At 32.8% G+C, this 18,364-nt stretch overlaps 1 protein-coding gene across 1 annotated transcript in view; it reads left to right on the plus strand.

Moving 5' to 3' along the window:
• LOC126890321 (neurexin-1-like) overlaps positions 1–18,364 on the plus strand; it is a 758,564-nt gene that overhangs the window by 386,285 nt on the left and 353,915 nt on the right. The window contains exon 7 of the mRNA XM_050659185.1: positions 7,984–8,136. Within this exon, the coding sequence (XP_050515142.1) occupies positions 7,984–8,136 (153 nt within the window). The remainder of the gene's footprint in view (positions 1–7,983; positions 8,137–18,364) is intronic.

The following is an 18,364-nucleotide window of genomic DNA, read 5'->3' on the forward strand; positions in this document are numbered from 1 at the left end:
TTTTAGACTATGTAGAGCACTTTATAAGGAATGACTTTTTTTCGTAAAATTGATATTAAAAAAGTTTCCCATATGGTTCCAAGTTACGCAGACACCCTGTATTATATATTAAAGGGTTTTAAGGGATTTCACAGATCAAACTCAACAAAAAAATAGGTTTTTGCTAAATTTTGTAGACTTACTATAGTTTTCGTCGAAACAGTTAACGAAAAAATACTTGTCCTAGATTAGAAGTAACAGATTTATTGAAGCAAAGCAGTACTATGTAAAAATTATAATAAAACACATTTCTATAGTTAATCGGAATAACTAAAATTAGAGTCTTACTAGAGAAAACTATAGTAAGTCAAACAGTTTGGACCTAAAATCTGCAATACCTTCCACTGTTTCTTGCAACGAAGATTACAGTAACTCAACTTACTATGGATTTCGCCTGCAGGAGTGTGGGTCAGTAAACTTACTATACAGGGTGAGGCAGATAACTGGCCTATTAGAAATATCTCGAGAACAACTAAAGGCAACAGAATAATGAAATTTGGAATACAGGGGTTTTGAAGGATGATCTATTAAATAAAAATATTTTCATCTCTTTGCAACTTCCGGTTATACCGGAAGTTGCTTATAACTTCGTTTTTTTAAATGGGATACCCTGTATATTTTTACATTTTTGGATTCTCTTCGGTGTCTTCTTTCTTAAAATATGAGGTTCTGTAATGTTATACAGGGTATTTTAAAAGATAATTACGTTTTTTTATTAATTTCGTAGCAATATTCTCACCCTGTAGAATTGTAGTAGTTTGACAACTAAAACTCTATTTACGTTCAAATGATTTTTAATATGGTCTACTATTGTTAAGAATCATTAGCATAGCTATATTTTCAATTTTAGTATACAGGGTTGGTCGAAACTCGGAATGAGTATTTTCTGAGTTTTCTTAAATGGAACACCCTGTATTTTAGTATTGCAATGAAATGATATTTTATGGTACTTTTTTATTTCTTAAGCATTCACTATACCTAACTGCTTTAATTTGTGCTTAATTGTTAATCGCACCAACAATCTTAACTACGTAGGTATTTTGATAGCTAAACCATTATTGGCAATTTTAAGAATCAGTCTGGATTAATATGTATTTATTTCTGAAAAATTATTTATAATTGAATATTTTCACGGCCAACCTAATAAAATTTTACGTATTTTTTGTTGCAATTAATATTTAGCTTGAATCACCAATAACTCACAAATTAAAGCAGTTAGGTATAGGGAATACTTATAAAATAAAAAAGTACTATGAAATGTCATTTCATTACAATACTAAAATACAGGGTGTTCTATTTAAGAAAACTCAGAAAATATTCATTCCGAGTTTTGATCAACCCTGTATACTAAAATTTCAAACTACTTTAGTGTCAAACTATTACAATTCTACAGGGTGTGAATATTGCTACGAAATTAATAAAAAACGTAAATATTTTTAAAACACCCTGTATAATATTACAAAATCTCATATTATAAGAAAGAAGATATTGAGGAGAATCCAAAAATGTAAAAATATACAGGGTGTCCCATTTAAAAAAGCGAAGTTATAAGCAACTTCCGGTATAACCGGAAGTTGCAAAGAGATGAAAATATTTTCATTTAATAGGTCATCCTTCAAAACCCCTTTATTCCAATTTTCATGATTCTGTTGCCTTTAGTTCTCGAGATATTTCTAATAGGCCAGTTATCTGCCTCACCCTATATACATGCAAATGCTTTACTGGTTGCCTTAAAATTCATACCTGATTTACCATACTTTTCTACCAAATAAAGCTTAAAAAGAAAAATAATACCATAAGTCAAATGTAACGTTTTTTGAGTTACTATAGTCTTCGTTGCATGGGTCGATATGACCCTACTGGATATTCTTATGATGTTATCTTAAAATCAGCAAAAAGTGGACATACTATATCTGTGCTCTTAACCATCGATATGTACCATTTTTATTCAGTTGTAAACCGAAGGAAAAACTCTTATTTTTCACTTAGAACAGGGAGCGCAAACCAGCACTCTAATTCGACGATTTTCGACTCTATTTGAAGTCATCATCAGAGAGGCGTAGGCTTGCTGTTCTCTGCCCAAAGTGACGAAACTTCGAGAGCTTATCCCCGCATTGCAACTGACGTTTATAAAGTAGGTGTCTAACGACATCTGACAACTGAAGCAATTGCAATTTTTAAAACCATGGAGGTGTTACCAAGAAAATGGTCCAATAAGTTTTCAATTAAATATCTTTTAGAAATAGTTTTAACATTTTTCAATATTTTTAATATTTCTATTAGGTTGAAAGCTTTAAAACATAAAACTTTGACTTTCAGTTGCCAGATGTCGTTAGACACCTACGCCATAAACGTCAGTAGCAAAGCAGGGATAAGCTTTCGGAGTTTCGTCACTTGGGACAAAGAGCAGCACACCTACGTCTCTCTGATGATGACTCCAAATATAGTCGAAAATCCTCGATTTAGAGTGCTGGTGTGCGCTCTCTGTTCTAAGTGAAAAATAAGACAGTTTTATTTTCGCATTGCATCTGAATAAAAATGGTATACATTTTTATTTCATTTTATATCAGTTTTACTACTTTGAGTAACTAGGTCCATTTTCCGTTGGAATTTACCAGCTGAACAGACGAAGTAGTGAATTGTAAGTTTTTAAATTCCCTCTTGTTTTCTTCGCTTCAGCATCCATCTGGCTTGCAATTTTTAGAAGCCATGGAGGTATTACCAGGAAAATGGTCCAAAAAGTTTTCAATTATATATATTTTAGGAATATTTGTAATATTTTTCAATATTTTTAATATTTCTATTAGGTGGAAACTTTGAAACCATAAATACTTTTACTCACAATCGGTTAGTAATTTATGGATTTCTAACCTTTGAAGTAATCAGGAAGCGACTTATTACTTACTTTACTTTCCCAGCTAGCCGGGAAAGTACTTTCCCGGCTAGCATCTGTCACTTTTCTACCTGCAAATGTCAATGTCATTTTTGATTAAAAGATGGTTTAGAAAGAATATAATCCACTCAACATTTATTTAATTAAGAAACAACAACAACAATAACAAAAAGAAAACTATTTGGAATTATAAATATTAATAGTTACATTGGAATTATGATTACTATTAACGGTTAAAGTAAGACCGTGTTGCTCAAAATTATGAGTTTCAGAAATAGATGATGACGCCGACGTTTCTGGATTTTCTACATGAGACAACATATTAGCAATTTTTATTTGTCCATGTAATGAATTCTCCACATATCCCTCTGCTACGGTGTTGGATTTCCAACCCCCCAACTTTTTCAACTGTAGGATGTCTCCACCTGTATTTGCTAATAATGTTGCTGAAGTACGTCTAAAGCAATGTCCTGTAAACCTGTTAACATTCAACTTTAAATAAGTTGCTATTTTTTTGGGAAAACTTCCTATAGCATTATGCCCAAAAGACTGTCGTGTAATTTTACCAAATCTTATTTGTAAAAAAATCTATCAGAGTCAATATTATTACAAAGGTCACAGTATTGCTTTATTATTTTTATCCATTCCGATTTTGTAATTACAAATGTACGGGAAGAGTAGGTTTTTGTGACAGGAATCACTATTATAATTCGATTTTCTAAAATATCCAGGTCACTTATTTTCATTTTTAAAAGTTCATCGCACCTACAGGCTCCGGAAATGCCAATAATGAAAGCAACCTGAAAAAAATTAATATAACATATATTTAATATGCACTAAATAAATTAAAATTACCTTTTGAGGACGATATTCTATCGGGGCATTGTTTAAAAATGTATCGATGTCTGCTTCAGAAAAAACACTTGACTTTTTAGCTTGATATCCCACATTCTGCCTTTTTAAAAATGCCCGCAATTTTGCGTATTTACTAATATCAACATTATGCCTAAAGTTTAATGCTGCTCGCAACATCGAATATCTTGACCATAATGTGGAGGCTTTACTTTGTTTGCTCATTTCACAAAAATAAGCAAGAAGTGCCGTCTCAGAGGTATGCTGCACACCTTTTGCCACGCACCATTTACTGTATAGTTCATAGGTGTTTTCATACCTCTCCCTGCTTTTTTCAGGAATTATTCCTTCAGTAGCTCTCTCTGCAGCTACCCGCAGTTCTAGTGGCGTACATTCAAATTCACTATCAGACATTTTTGTAAAATAAACACAATTTGATTATATGTACAATTAATGGCGTCGTGTATCGCCTAAATGTCAGATTCAACAAACTTGTTTTGTTACCTAGCAACGATCTCACAGGTTACTTAAAATAATTCATCTTATCACATAATGAAAATGGATACAGATATTTGAAACGAAAGTATTATTGGTAGATTGTGAGTATTAGAAATCCATAAACTACTAACCGATTGTGAGTAAAATAGTATACAAACCTCGCGGGAACTCATTCTAGCCTCGCGTCTGTAGTTTACCTCGGTGCTTCGCACCTCGGTAAACTACCTGGCCGCTCGGCTGAAATAGAATACTTTCCTGCTAGGTATGTAATATACTATGACGAATATTACGCTTGTAAAACATCTTAACGAACCGTATTTGTCAAAACTGACATTGTTTATATCGTTTAAGTTGTTTACTAACTTTGGTTTGCAATGGCAACTTGATCCAATGCTTCTTACTAATAGGACTTTAAATCTAAAATTTTTCGAAAACTTTAGGGACATGGGTTATCACTCAACAGAAAAAGATGGAACGACATAACCGAGCTCTGGGCCTAAATGACTTGTTCCAAAGCGCTCTGTATACAGGGTGTCCCGAAAAGATTGGTCATAAATTATACCACAGATTCTGGGGTCAAAAATAGGTTAATTGAACCTCACTTACCTATATACAATAGTTCACACAAAAAAAGTTACAGCCCTTTGAAACTACAAAATGATAATCGATTTTTTTTCATTTATCGAAAACTCTTAAAATTTTTTTATTTAAAATGGACATGTGGCATTTTTATGTCAGCACCATCTTAAAAAAAATTAAAGTAAAATTTGTGCACCCCATAAAAATTTTATGGGGGTTTTGTTCCCGTAAACCCCCCAAACTTTTGTGTACGTTTCAATTAAATTATTGTTGTGGCGCCATTAGTTTAACACAACGTTTTTAAAACTTTTTTGCCTCCTAGTACTTTTTCGATAAGCCAGTGTTTATCGAGATATTTTGAATATTTGTCGAATCCACCACATATTTGTATATCGATAAGTAGATACAATTATAGAGACCTGTTTATAATCTGAAAATTTATTTACAATTTACATTGTTAGGTATATTTTGAAAAAACAGCCACAGCTCGATAAAAGTTGACTTATCAAAAAAAGACTAAGAGGCAAAATGTTTTAAAAACACTGTGTTCAACTAATGGTACCACAATAATAGTTAAATTGGAACGTACACAAACATTTGGGGGGTTTAAAGGAACAAAACCCCCATACAGTTTTTCTGTAAATATATTTAAAAAGAAGCCGCATCTCGATAAAAATTGGCTTATCGAAAAAATATTAAGAGGCAAAATAGTTTTAACAACGTTGTGTTTAACTAATGGTAGCACAATAATGAATTACAGTAGAACCTCGATTATCCGTCAGGGCACCGGACCAAGGGTTGACGGATAATCGAAAAGACGGTTAACAGAACATTAAAAAAAAGTTAAAAATTGATAATACAACTCTCAAATTTTATTTGTTTGTTTTGTTTGATAATACAATAAGAGGAATTTGTGTTCGTGTTAATATTGTCGATTTGGTTTAAAATATTCTGAATCTTCGTTTGTTTTACTGATGCTTCACATTTTGCAAGAGCTGAATTTCTTAGTTGGCTTAAAATCATGCAACCTACTTTATTGGATTCTTCTTGTCGAGAATACCACTCGATGAATGGTTGCATGTGCGATGCAGCTTCTCTAGCTTTTTAGGCAAACCTTTGTCAGTTGCAAAAGCACCATCGGACTACGCCACTGTCAAATTCCAAGTTTGTGTCAGCTTCTGAAGCTGTTTCGTCAGCCTCTGTTTTGCCATTTCAACGATTCCATCATCTGTCAGCAATCGATAGCCGTTTGCTTCCTCATCACAGATTAACCATTCCTTTAAGTCATCTTTAGGCAACGAAAACAAAACAGTTGATTCAGCCATAACTTCATTTGTTACCGCACTGTACATTTCAGCGAATTTCGTTTGGCTTATCGCAATGCTAAAAAAATGAATTGATGACTCAAATTTTTTCTTATGTACTCAATACAACTTATGTACGGAACCTCACGGTTAACAGAGGTGACGGTTAATGGAGATACGGATAATCGAGGTTCCACTGTAATAGGAACGTGCACAATAGTTGGGGGGGGGGTTTAACGGAACAAAACCCTCATAAATTTTTTATAGGGTGGACGAATTTCACTGTAATTTTGTTTTAAGATGTCCCTGTCATAATAATAATACATGTCCATTTTCAATAAAAAATCTCAGTTTTTCAAAATAAAAAATCTTTATATCTAATCTTTATATAAAAAGTCTTTCAAAAATAAAAAATCTCAGTAAAAAATCAAATAGTTTTCGATATATTAAAAAAATTAATTTTCATTTTGTAACTTCAAAAGGCTATAACTTTTTTTATGAGCACATTTATTGACCCAAACATATATTGAGGATTTTTTTAATTTTACTAAATTGTAGTTGTTATTTTTTATTGATATTATGTTTTCTTTTAACTGTATGTAAGCTTTGTCCATAAAATTGTAAAAATTTTCAGTGACAATAAAGCATATTTCTATTTTACTCTATTCTATTTGTACTAAGGTAAGTTAGGTTCAATCGAACTATTTTTGACCCCAGGCTAGTCGAAATAAATGTTACCGAATATACTTAATAATATTATTTACATACTATGCCAATGTGTAGTTTTACATACTATGCCAATATGTAGTTTTATTACATACTATGCCAATATGTATATCATATATGTTCCTACATAATCAGTGTATGTAAATGGTTTTAGGTCTTTTTACGTCAATAATACTACTTAGTGTAACTAGTACTTATCTATGTATGTGTTAAATACCAAATTACATTACATGTATGTGAATGAATACATTAGGTAATTAATATGGAATGTATGCAATATGTAGATATGTAAATATTTTCTTATTAAAATGGATATAATATAACAAAATGACTTATTTTTTTCTTGAGAAATTATTGGTAATTATAGCTTTTTTGTTGTTAATCCGTGCGGTCATCCTTAATCCTTAATCCATTGGTTGAATAGAAGTTTTATTGGCGTCAAGAAATGGATTGTTACATTATTGTTCTTTTCCCTTCTTTTCGAATTTAACAAAGCCATAATTCACATCTTGCAAACAAGTAGGTACTCTCTGAGTGGATTCTAAATAAACTGCTTCTAACAATTTTATAACAGGCAACAGTGCCTTTGTGTAGACAAATAAAAATTATTTTATGACCCATGCATTTGTCGGCCATGCTAAAGATCGAATTGGTATTCGTAACAAAGTAATAAATATTTATTACCCTAATAATATCTAATCCAGCACTACAGGCCGTTGACGACAAACCATAATACGAAACATAATTTAAATTTTTAGTAAATTGTAAAAAAAATATTCTTTGACCTACAAAATATGCTAATAAGCGGTATTATCTAGTTAGATCCTATTCCAATAAACAGATAAATTTATTAAGGAGTAAATGGAAATGTTTCGGGAACTTGAATGTATATTCCATAAACCGGAATATTCCTATAACAGGGATTCTAATAAGCGGGTTCGACTGTAATAAAATATTTGACTGAAATAAATTTCCATCTGTTCTATTACTATAATTATTCTCCTCGAATACGGTATTGTTTCCTCTGGTAAAGTTTAAATCAAAATCCAATCGAAGCGGATACTAACACGTATTTCCTCTTATCATTTGCAGGTGGAGTTCGTGGCCGACACATTGAGGTTAAACCTTCTTGAATTGGGCAGGTCGGGCAGCCATCTCATACAAGTAGTAGGCAGACTGGACTACAAATGCCCCGCTGGAGAAACTCACGATCCTGTCACGTTCACCACGAGGGAATCACATCTGGTAAGTATCCGATTGTTGGCACATACGTTGCGGTTTTTGAGGGGGTACTGTTATGGGGATATATGAAAAAACAAACAGAGAAAAAAGTTAGAGCAAGGCATTTATAATAGCAAGCATGTTTGGTAAAAATAAATGAAGGAGCTGCTTTTAGTATACTGCCGTGCTAAGCCCAAAGACGCTAACTGATTTTTTATCCAAAACGAGATTTTTGTATTTCTAGGTAGAACAGAGTACTTAGAATATATTTACAAAGTCTTTGGAGTTGTAGAAGCATTATATTTTAAATAAAATTGCAGTTTTGTTAGAGGTATCTACATTTTTCAATTAAAATACTAAGCCATTTGGCGGCAAATGTACGGCGTTTTGACAGTATCTGCTACAGTTGCCGCCCATTAGGGCTTACAATACCGGAATTTCGGGATCCCGAATACCGGGATCCCGGACGATTTTTGTCCGGTATTCGATACCGGTATTTATAATAAAAATACCGGTATTTCGGTATTAGCTTAATTTATAAAAAGTGAATTGATGCACAATAAACTTTCTTCTAAGACATTTTTTGCTATTAAAAGAAATTATTTTTCAAGATAAACAACCAATATCATTGTAAAAAATATTTATTAAACACGTTTATTACACATACAAGTCAAGTATAGCGCTTTCTAAAAGCGTGAATGTCGTTAATTTAAGGCGAAGGGTTATATCAGCTTCTACAACCAAATTATTAAATCTCGTCTATACAAATACATAAAATGAGTTATATAAAAATTCTTAAATATTTAAAATTAGACTACTTTATTTTATAAATAAGCCGTAAGATTTAATAATCAGAATTGTTTTTACATTTTCAGATCTATTTTTCATTTTTTTTGTGTATTGTGGTGTATAAATTAGGCTCACTTATTTTTCATTTTCTGAATTATTAATAATAATTAAAAATATATAGCGGTCTAAATACAGAGTCATCCATATAAAATATTTGTCACAGTAAGTTAATCTTTGTATTAATATATTTTTTCTACAACCGTGTTAAAAATGCAATTTTTAGCACTCCATACGAGCGTTAAAAATGCTACTTTAAGGCACTAGTGCTTTAAAATTTTTAAGGCACTGCAGTTCGTATTGACCGTATGGGCAATTTTGATGTTATGTCAAAAAAATATAAAAATGGAATGTCAGTCAAGTTCAAGTAAAATTTTTTGTAGATATTGTCCTGTAATTACGTTTGTAGAAAAAATATTGTCTGATATGCGTGTTAAAAAGTACATTTTTAAGGCACTCATGTGAATTGCAGGACACGCTATCGCTCATTCTGCAAACTTTCACATGCGTGCCTTAAACGTGTACTTTTAACTTATATCATAAATAACTATTAAAAGTACTATCCTATTATATGCAAAATTTATCCTTATAAGTTTTTCTATTTGCACATTTTTTGTATCTGTCTATTCCTACTCTCTATGTAATGTTATAATATATAACATCTACTCTTTTCAAAACAAAATATTTAATAGGTTTTATATATTATTTAATAACAAGTCGATATAACAACTGAGGATAGTATAAATTTATAACGTGTATATTTTTTATTCATAATACCGGTTTTAATACCGGGATCCCGGTATTTGAAATTTTAAATACCAAATACCGGTATTGAGATTTTGGCTCGGTATTGTAAGCCCTACTACCCATATACCTTAGCATATTGCACTTACCGCTAATATACTTTCAAGAATGCCACGCCTACAATTAGAAACCGCCAAATCGCCTTAGCATTACAAAGTAAATTCGGCCTAACTTTACATGGTTATGGTTATATTATGGTGTTAGTTAAAAATATTTTCGCAGAATGTGGGTTTGGAGTGTTTTGACGAGTTAAAAAGTGATTTTGTTTGAACATAAAATAATAATTAATTGTTTAGTACGTTTGTGCATTCCTAGCAAGAAAAGAATCCTTTACCTAAGTTGTATACAAAAATGCTGGTTTTATTCCTTTATAAATTGTTCTAAGAAGCGTCAGGTACCTACCTGGTTAATGATACAAAAATTTGTTCATAAATAATTAATGATGTAAAAGACTAAGTTTTCACTCTAATGGCATATAACATATCCCACCAGAATGAAAACAATGGGAACCTTCTCTGGTTACACCTCCGAGGCTTCTACAATTTGCAAGCCATACGGATGCTGAGACTAAGGAAGATGAGGGAATTCTACAATTTACAATTCACGTCACATCTGCTCAGCGCGGTAAAGTTCCAACGAGACTGGTTCCCTTCATACTCCACACAGAGTAAATGTAAATCAAAAATGAATAACCATTCTGGTGGGATATGTTATATGCCATTAGAGTGAAAACTTAGTCTTTTGCTAGCAGTTGCCGCTAGGGCATCTATGCCATTTCGTTCGTTGCAATTCGGGACTGCACGCTGGAGTTTGTTTTGGTTGGATCAGGGAGAGCAGCATATGTGCCTCCTGATGAGAGACTAATAAGTTTCGAAACCGGTAGAGGTGCTTGCAGCACTCTCTGATTGGACTGGAATATGGTTCGGCTGTATTTTCGTTTTGCAACGAAATTGAAAATGGTTATTCATTTTTAATTAATGATGTATTCAAAAGTATGAATTAATTCGATTAAATTTGTTTTTAAATCAGAGTTTTGTTGATAATATTTCTGGACCTCGGAAGTAAACTACACTATATCATTTTAAGCAACCTTTTAGTAGAGCAATTTGAATATTTTAAAAATCTTATAAATCCCATAATAATTAAGTAAGTTTCGGTCTGAAAGACAATGTGATCATATTTTAATCATAACATATAATTAGTTTGTACAATACAACTAATAAAATGTTATTTGCCGTAATTACTGTAATTAATGGTATTTTACCGAATAATATATTGCGAAATACCCAATACTATTTTATTACTTATCGTAATTATCTAAAATGAGATTAAAAATAACCTGCATATCGGTCGATGGGTCGATGTTTCGGTGTCGGCGATCATAAAGTTCTTAAAGCTCTATAATAATATGTCCTAAAATAGGAAACCTTTGTCGCTAAGAAACGTAATAAAAATATAATGGCTGAGAAAGTGAATAATATTCAGAAAAGTTGGCCGAAAAATATGGTATTGTAAAATTATGAAGCTATAATTATAAAAAAAGATAAAATGAGTTGAAGAATTCTTTAAAACGCTTAACATTATAATATTTTTAACATCCGATAACAATCTGAACAAATCCTGTTTTTTTAGTAGTATACAGTTTTTGGCCAAATTATTAGACGCACTAAAAAAGATTTTATAAAAATGTTAATTATGAGGTAATACCATTAAAATACTAAATAGGTTTTTTGTATGTACCAGACACAGTGTATGTTGTTTGGTTGTCTATTTAATTGTCTATATTTCGTCACAAATAGAACATTATTATTAATGAACCAATATGTATTTATTGACTCTTGAAAGAAAACAGAAATAACGACAACTAAATATTGTCAATTTGCTCTTGTCACATTGTGAACCAACAAAATAATAACATTTAATAATGTTTTAATTGTTTCAATTTAATAAACTTTAATACACAGAAAAGCTTTTTATTTCATATCAATCACGAGTGTAAACCACATACCGCTAATAGGCTTAGTTTTATAGTAATTTTTGATAAAGCGTTTTAGCGGTATCTACCTTTTTTTCTATAAAACTTTGATTTAAAATATAATTAATGGCTCTTTTTATAAACTAAGACATATATCCATGCATAAAAACTATTAGCTAGTCCATAAATCCCTAACGGGCCAAAATTTTAGCATTCAATTTTGAAATCGATTTTGCCACCATTTTGTCAAATGTTAGTTACCGCCTTTGGGCCTAGCACGGCAGTATACCTTAGTTAAAAATATAGTAGAAATAATAATAAAATAGGAGCCCGGCCCTGGCAAAGTATGGTTAAGTTGTACTGATATTGTACTCCTAGTTTTTAATAAAAACAAGTGGTTTTATTAAATAGTTTTTTAAAATTAAAGTGTTTATCTACTAGATACTACTACGTAAGTCATCTATACGTAATTATTATTTTATTATTGTGGAAAGAAAATGTCAAATAAGAAATATACACCACCATACAATCATTTTGTGAGGTTAGCTAGCATGCGGTTGGTCTGTCACTTACCAGAGTCGGAGTGAAGCTTTTGCCAACGCAGCTTAAAATGACTTCACACAATGTAAACTCACCTTCCGGTCTATAGTCCAGCGCGCAAATTTTTTTGCAGAAATTGCTTGAAAATAAATCAAATAATAATATTTAAGTTATCCTCCCTCTCAAAAAGGTACGGAACATTGTTTAAATAATCAAAATGTCAAAAAATTAAGGAAAAATTCGATTTTTTCTCCGTTTTTTGATTATAACTGTAAAAGTATTCATTTCCGAGAAAAGTTTTATTGACATAAAAGTTGCGTAATTAAATTTCCTACAATATAGAATTGGTCAAAATTTTTAAAAATAGTCACCCTTGTTGCAAAATAGCAATAATTGCGAAAAAAATAATACAAAAACAAGTATTCGCATTTTACGTTTTTCAACAATTTATGCTATGCCTAGGACCTTCATATTTCACCCAGAAAAACTTTATGATACAGTAAAACAATACTCTAAATTTAATTAAAATCGGTTCAACAGATTTTGCAAAATAAATTTTGCAATCCAGCTTTCGCAAAAAAAATTCATTTTTTCAAAATGTTACAGGACTGAAAATAAAGCAGATATCAAGTTGAATTTTTTTTTCTTATAGAAGTGTACTGTACCTTTCATTTGCAATTTGCAAAATTAAAATCGATTAATTACCACGGCGTCAGGAATTTTTTTAAATAAACATTAATTTTTGGTGCCACGAGCAGGACAGCGGTGTTTGATTCGATTTCCACCAAAATTTCTTCTAATCTTTATCTAATATATTATTTTCTTACACTATATTTTGTTGTATTTTAATATTTTAATTCCAGAAAAATCAAACTCATTTTATTATTGTTTGTGAAATATTGTTTAAACAATTGCATATGTTTAAAAATAATAAACTTTTATTCTCTAAGTTAAAATATATAAACAATAAAGTTTTTGCTAATAAAAGTGTTATTTAGAAGGATAGAGTAAGTGTTTTTATTTTGCAATAAACAAATTTATTTATTTATACCGAAATTTAATAAAAATTAAAATGTATCAATCATTGTCAAAGGTCATTGGAATGCCCAATAAGAGCAAACTATCCGGTGTCCTGTGCGTAGCACCGATAATGAAGGTTTATTTAAAAAAATTCCTGACGCCGTGGTAGTTAATCGATTTTAATTTTGCAAAATTGAAAATGAAAGGTACAGTAAACTTCTGTATGTAAAAAAAATTTCAAATTGTTATCTGCTTTATTTTCAGTCCTGTAACATTTTGAAAAAATGAATTTTTTTTGCGAAAGCTGGATTACAAAATTTATTTTGCAAAATCTATTAAACCGATCTTAATGAAATTTACAGTATTATTTTACTGTATCATAAAGTTTTTCTGGGTAAAATGTGAAGGTCTTAAGTGTAGCATAAATGGTTGAAAAACGTAAAATGCGAATACTTGTTTTTGTATGTTTTTTTTTCGCAATTATTGCTATTTTGCAACAAGGGTGACTATTTTTTAAATTCTTAACCAATTCTATATTGTAGGAAATTTAATTATGCAACTTTTATGTTAGTACAACTTTTCTCGGAAATGAATACTTTATAAGTTATAATCAAAAAACCAAGAAAAAAATCGAATTTTCCTTCATTTTTTGACATTTTGATTATTTAAACAATGTTCCGGACCTTTTTGAGAGGGAGGATAACTCAAATATTATTATTCGATCTATTTACAAGCAATTCCTGCAAAAAAATTTGAGTCACCTCTCAACGTCCAAATGTGCTAATATTTTTACAGATGAGCCCTGGTCTACTAACCAGTCCAGTAAATCAACGTTCGAATATCACAAACAGTTATGCATCAGCCGCTTCACAATCTTTTCCGAGTAAGACCCAAGCAATTGTATTTAGTTATATCGATAATGCTAAACTGCAGGATTATTTAATTCCGTTGGGCACAATCATCAACCCAAAAAATATTATTTTTTCATCTAGATTATCTCATATTAGAATCTGCATGTATTTTGCAAACAAAACCGTAGTAGATAATTTCATGACACAACATGGCTCTATAGAAGTACTCGGCGAAGTTATAACAGCACGAAGACTTGTCACTCCAGCAGAAAGACTAGTCTTGTCTGATGTCTGCCCGTCAATTCGTCATCAAGTATTAGTTGAAGAATTACAGAATATCGGTTTAAAGCTTATTTCCCCAATAACATTTCTGAAAATTAGCTCGACTCTTCCCAAATATAGTCACATATTGAGCTTTCGGAGACAAGTTTATTTAAGCCCCATAACATCATCAATTCCAGATTCTATTCTAATAAATTTCGACCAAACACCTTACCGCATATTTTTGTCACAAGGTGCACTCACCTGCTTTATTTGCAAAAATACAGGACATATATCATCCCAATGCAATAACAGGTCAGTAACGGAATCAACTCATATTTATTCAAACAATGAAGTACCAAATCAAACAGCCCCCACAAGTATATTACGCAAGGTACCAAACACTCAGCAGTCATCAAGTTATCCATTATTAAATCCGAGGATATCACCTACACCTACAAATATCCATGACCAAGAAATTACTAATACTCCTACTCATAGCAACACTTTCAATCAACCTCATTCAGCAGCAATACCGTTTTCACAAACTTCGTAAGCAATATCCTCCAATCTATCGGCACCTTTTCCATTAGATACAACTGCAGAAAACTCTAATAAAACTGATACATCACCACAATTTTCTGAAACAACCATTTCAACCAATCTTACAAACAAAACTTCAAGCTTGACTTCTGTCACTACTAATGAGTCTGCTTCAGTACTTCCAAATGTAATAAAGCCACAGCATCTAAGTGAAAACTCTAATAGCACTTGCGAAAACGTAAGTTCTTCCATAAAACGCAGTATTAGTGAGATCGATACGCCTCCTTCAGACTCAGCAATTTCATCACAAAATCTGTTTGCAAAACCCAAATCCTCTAAACCAAAAAAACCGCGCTCATCTAAAGTCCCATTATCCTTACTGATTGATAATGTCCAACGCTCCCCCGAAACTATTAGCGTCGTTAAAGAATTTACTCCTGGTATGGCTGGTTTACTCCATCTTTTACAAAGCAGCTATCAATATGCAAATGATACATCTACAAAAACCAAGTTTACGAAACTTCAAAACAAACTACACATTCATTTAGGGAAAGAGAGTTCTGACTTATACAGTGACTCTTCTGTAGGCAATTGTTCATTATCATCTAACTCCGAATCTGTTAACAACATTCAACTCGATACTTCAATAGAACTTTGATGAATTTTTCCATCGTCTCCCTATGCTACAGCTTCTTTTATCTGAATGTTCTCCAGATATTATTTGTCTACAGGAGACAAACTTAAATACCAATCAGTTGTACAATTCAAAACATTTCACTTGTTTCCGCAAAGACTATACAGATGCAAGTCGTGCAAGCGGTGGTGTAGCAATAGCAATCGTTTCTTCAGAAAACAATCTTCTTCTCTATTTAACCCCAGCATGCAGCACATATTTAGCTGAACTCTACGCAATATACCGTGCTGTGAAACTTCTTAACGAGCTTACACTCACAAAAGCCCTGATCATAACAGATTCCCTTAGCTTTCTAAACTCATTAAAACACATTTTTCCGAAACATCCTTTTGCAAAGTTTCTAAAATACCAGCTGTCCCAAGCTCATGAACATGGAAGAAGCGTCTAATTTTATTGGTTCCCTCACACGTCAGAATAACAATAAATGAAGATGCTGACAGGACTGCACGATTTTTCGGAGTGACTTAAAAGCTTATTTTAAAAATAAAGTGTTGTTTGTGGCGAAATGAGTGATCTCAAAATAATTCTAAGATGAAAAAATCAAAAATAATGTGTCTCAGTGAATTCCATCGTCGCGCAATAGCCGAGAACAAATTGTGGTTGCGCGTTTACGTCTAGGACATACCATATTCCAAACGCTCTACCAGAGGCTCAACGTCAAAACTGTTCCTATGACAATATAGTTAATTATCTAAGATCCATAAACATTTTGTACAATCTGTAGTTGTTTACTTTTGTTATTTATATTTTGTTCCGTAGCTAATAACCTTTTGGTGGATGCGGCTTCTTTTTCTAATAAAAAAAATAATAATAAAATACAGTAAATTCTACCTTAAAGGACACTCCTTATCACCAAACATCTTTATACGGACACTTATTAACCTGGTATTATTCGCTAGGTTGGTTTTTATGTCATTGGTCGCGCGTTAGATTGTTTCTTACATATCTGTTTGCTCATATCATTTGCCTTTTTTTTAAAATCAAATTTTCAAAATAGATTTTAGATGTTGTTTTACTTACTTTTACTTTTTTGTGTCTGGATCCGATTACAGTTTTTCTGCCCAGTATCGGGATAGATCTATACCCTTTGTATTTGCGAACCAGAAATCATCGAGGGTGCACTGTGATGGGAAAGTCTGCATACTCTCAGGTGCTCCATGTTCTGTATTTCCCCACATTCACAGAGTGCGTCGTTTTCTGTGTTGATGCCCCATTTAATGAGGTATTGTTTTACAGGGGCAACACCTGTGCGTATGCCTTTGAAAATCCGCCACGTTCTCCAGTCCAGGTTCATTCCATTAAGTCGTTCTGGTTGTAGGGGGCACAGTTCGGGTGATTCTACGCTGATATTTCTCATAAACCTTTTTCTTGATTTAAGTCGGCTGGTTTCTGGCGGTTCGTCAAACCCGTATATAATAATTGGTGCCTTTTATCGAAAGTTCGCCTGAACTTCTCCACATATTGTGAGGCGCATCTACGGTAGTCTGGGGATGCGAATCCAGTTGCCCAGTACAGTAAGGGTAGAAGGGTAGGCTTCATACAGCCGGTAGTTATTCTACATGTTTCATTTAACGGCGTGGTGACTTGTTGGGTGTGTCTAGATCTACCGCAGACGGGACAAGCATATTCCCCTGTTGAGAAACATAAGGCCTCAGCTGTTGACTTTAAGACCTAGGAGTTTGCAGTCCACTTGCTCACTACAAGTTTCCGGAGAAGGTTCGTTCTCGTAAAAACCTTTCGTCTTGTGCTCTGACAGTGAAATTCATATGTTAGTGACCGGTCTATAGTATCACTGCAAGATATTTGGGCCTATCAGTATGTTCCAAGCGTAGTCCCTCCCAAGAAACATTCAGTTTTACATGCCCCAGATGGTTGTTGAGTGGAATGCACATACTGGGGTTTTAGTAGGGTTTGGCTTTAAAGAGTTTTGTTTGTAGTAAGTTGACAGCACGTTTAAAGCCTATTGTCGACTCTACTTGTGTGAGTGTTTTGCCCTTTACGCTGATAGGTACCAAGATCGTCAGCGTGAACAAAACTCTCAGTCTGGAAGAGCATTGGTTGGTCGTTGGTGTAGATGTTAAATAGGGACGGCGCCAGAACGCTTCCTTGAGGCAGGCCATTTTTTTGGGTTCTCCATCAGCTCTTCTTTTCATTTAGCACAACGTAGAAGCCTCTATTCTACAACAGTGATCTAATGATACCTACAAGGTCATAGTCAAGCACAGTGTTATATATCTTAGTTAGGAAGGTTCTGTGGTTTATCGTATCATATGCCGCTCTGAGGTCCATCAAGGCTACTTCCACTATTTTTTTTTCTGCTTAAATCCCTCCTCTATGTACTCTGTTAGGTTCAGCACTTGTCCTGTGCATGATTTACCTGGCCTGAAGCTGCTTTTTGTGGGATTAGTTTTGCATCTAACTTTTTCTGGATGCGGTTCAAAATGAGCCTTTCATACAATTTATACAAACGGCATAGCAGAGATATCGGATGGTAGCTACTCGGTAGTTCAGGGTCTTTTCCAGGTTTCAGAAGGGCTACTACTTTTAATTTACACCACTGTTTCGGAATCTGGTAGGTAGAGCGACAGATGTTAAATAGATCGAGCACCCATTGCCTCGCTTTTTGCCCGAAGTGTTTTATCTGCTCTATTAGGATTTCATTCACCCCAGGTGATTTTCCATTTCTCATAAGGTCCATGCCATTTTTGAGCTCTTCGA

Source organism: Diabrotica virgifera, chromosome 8 (assembly GCF_917563875.1).
Source record: "Diabrotica virgifera virgifera chromosome 8, PGI_DIABVI_V3a".
Lineage (NCBI taxonomy): Eukaryota > Metazoa > Arthropoda > Insecta > Coleoptera > Chrysomelidae > Diabrotica > Diabrotica virgifera.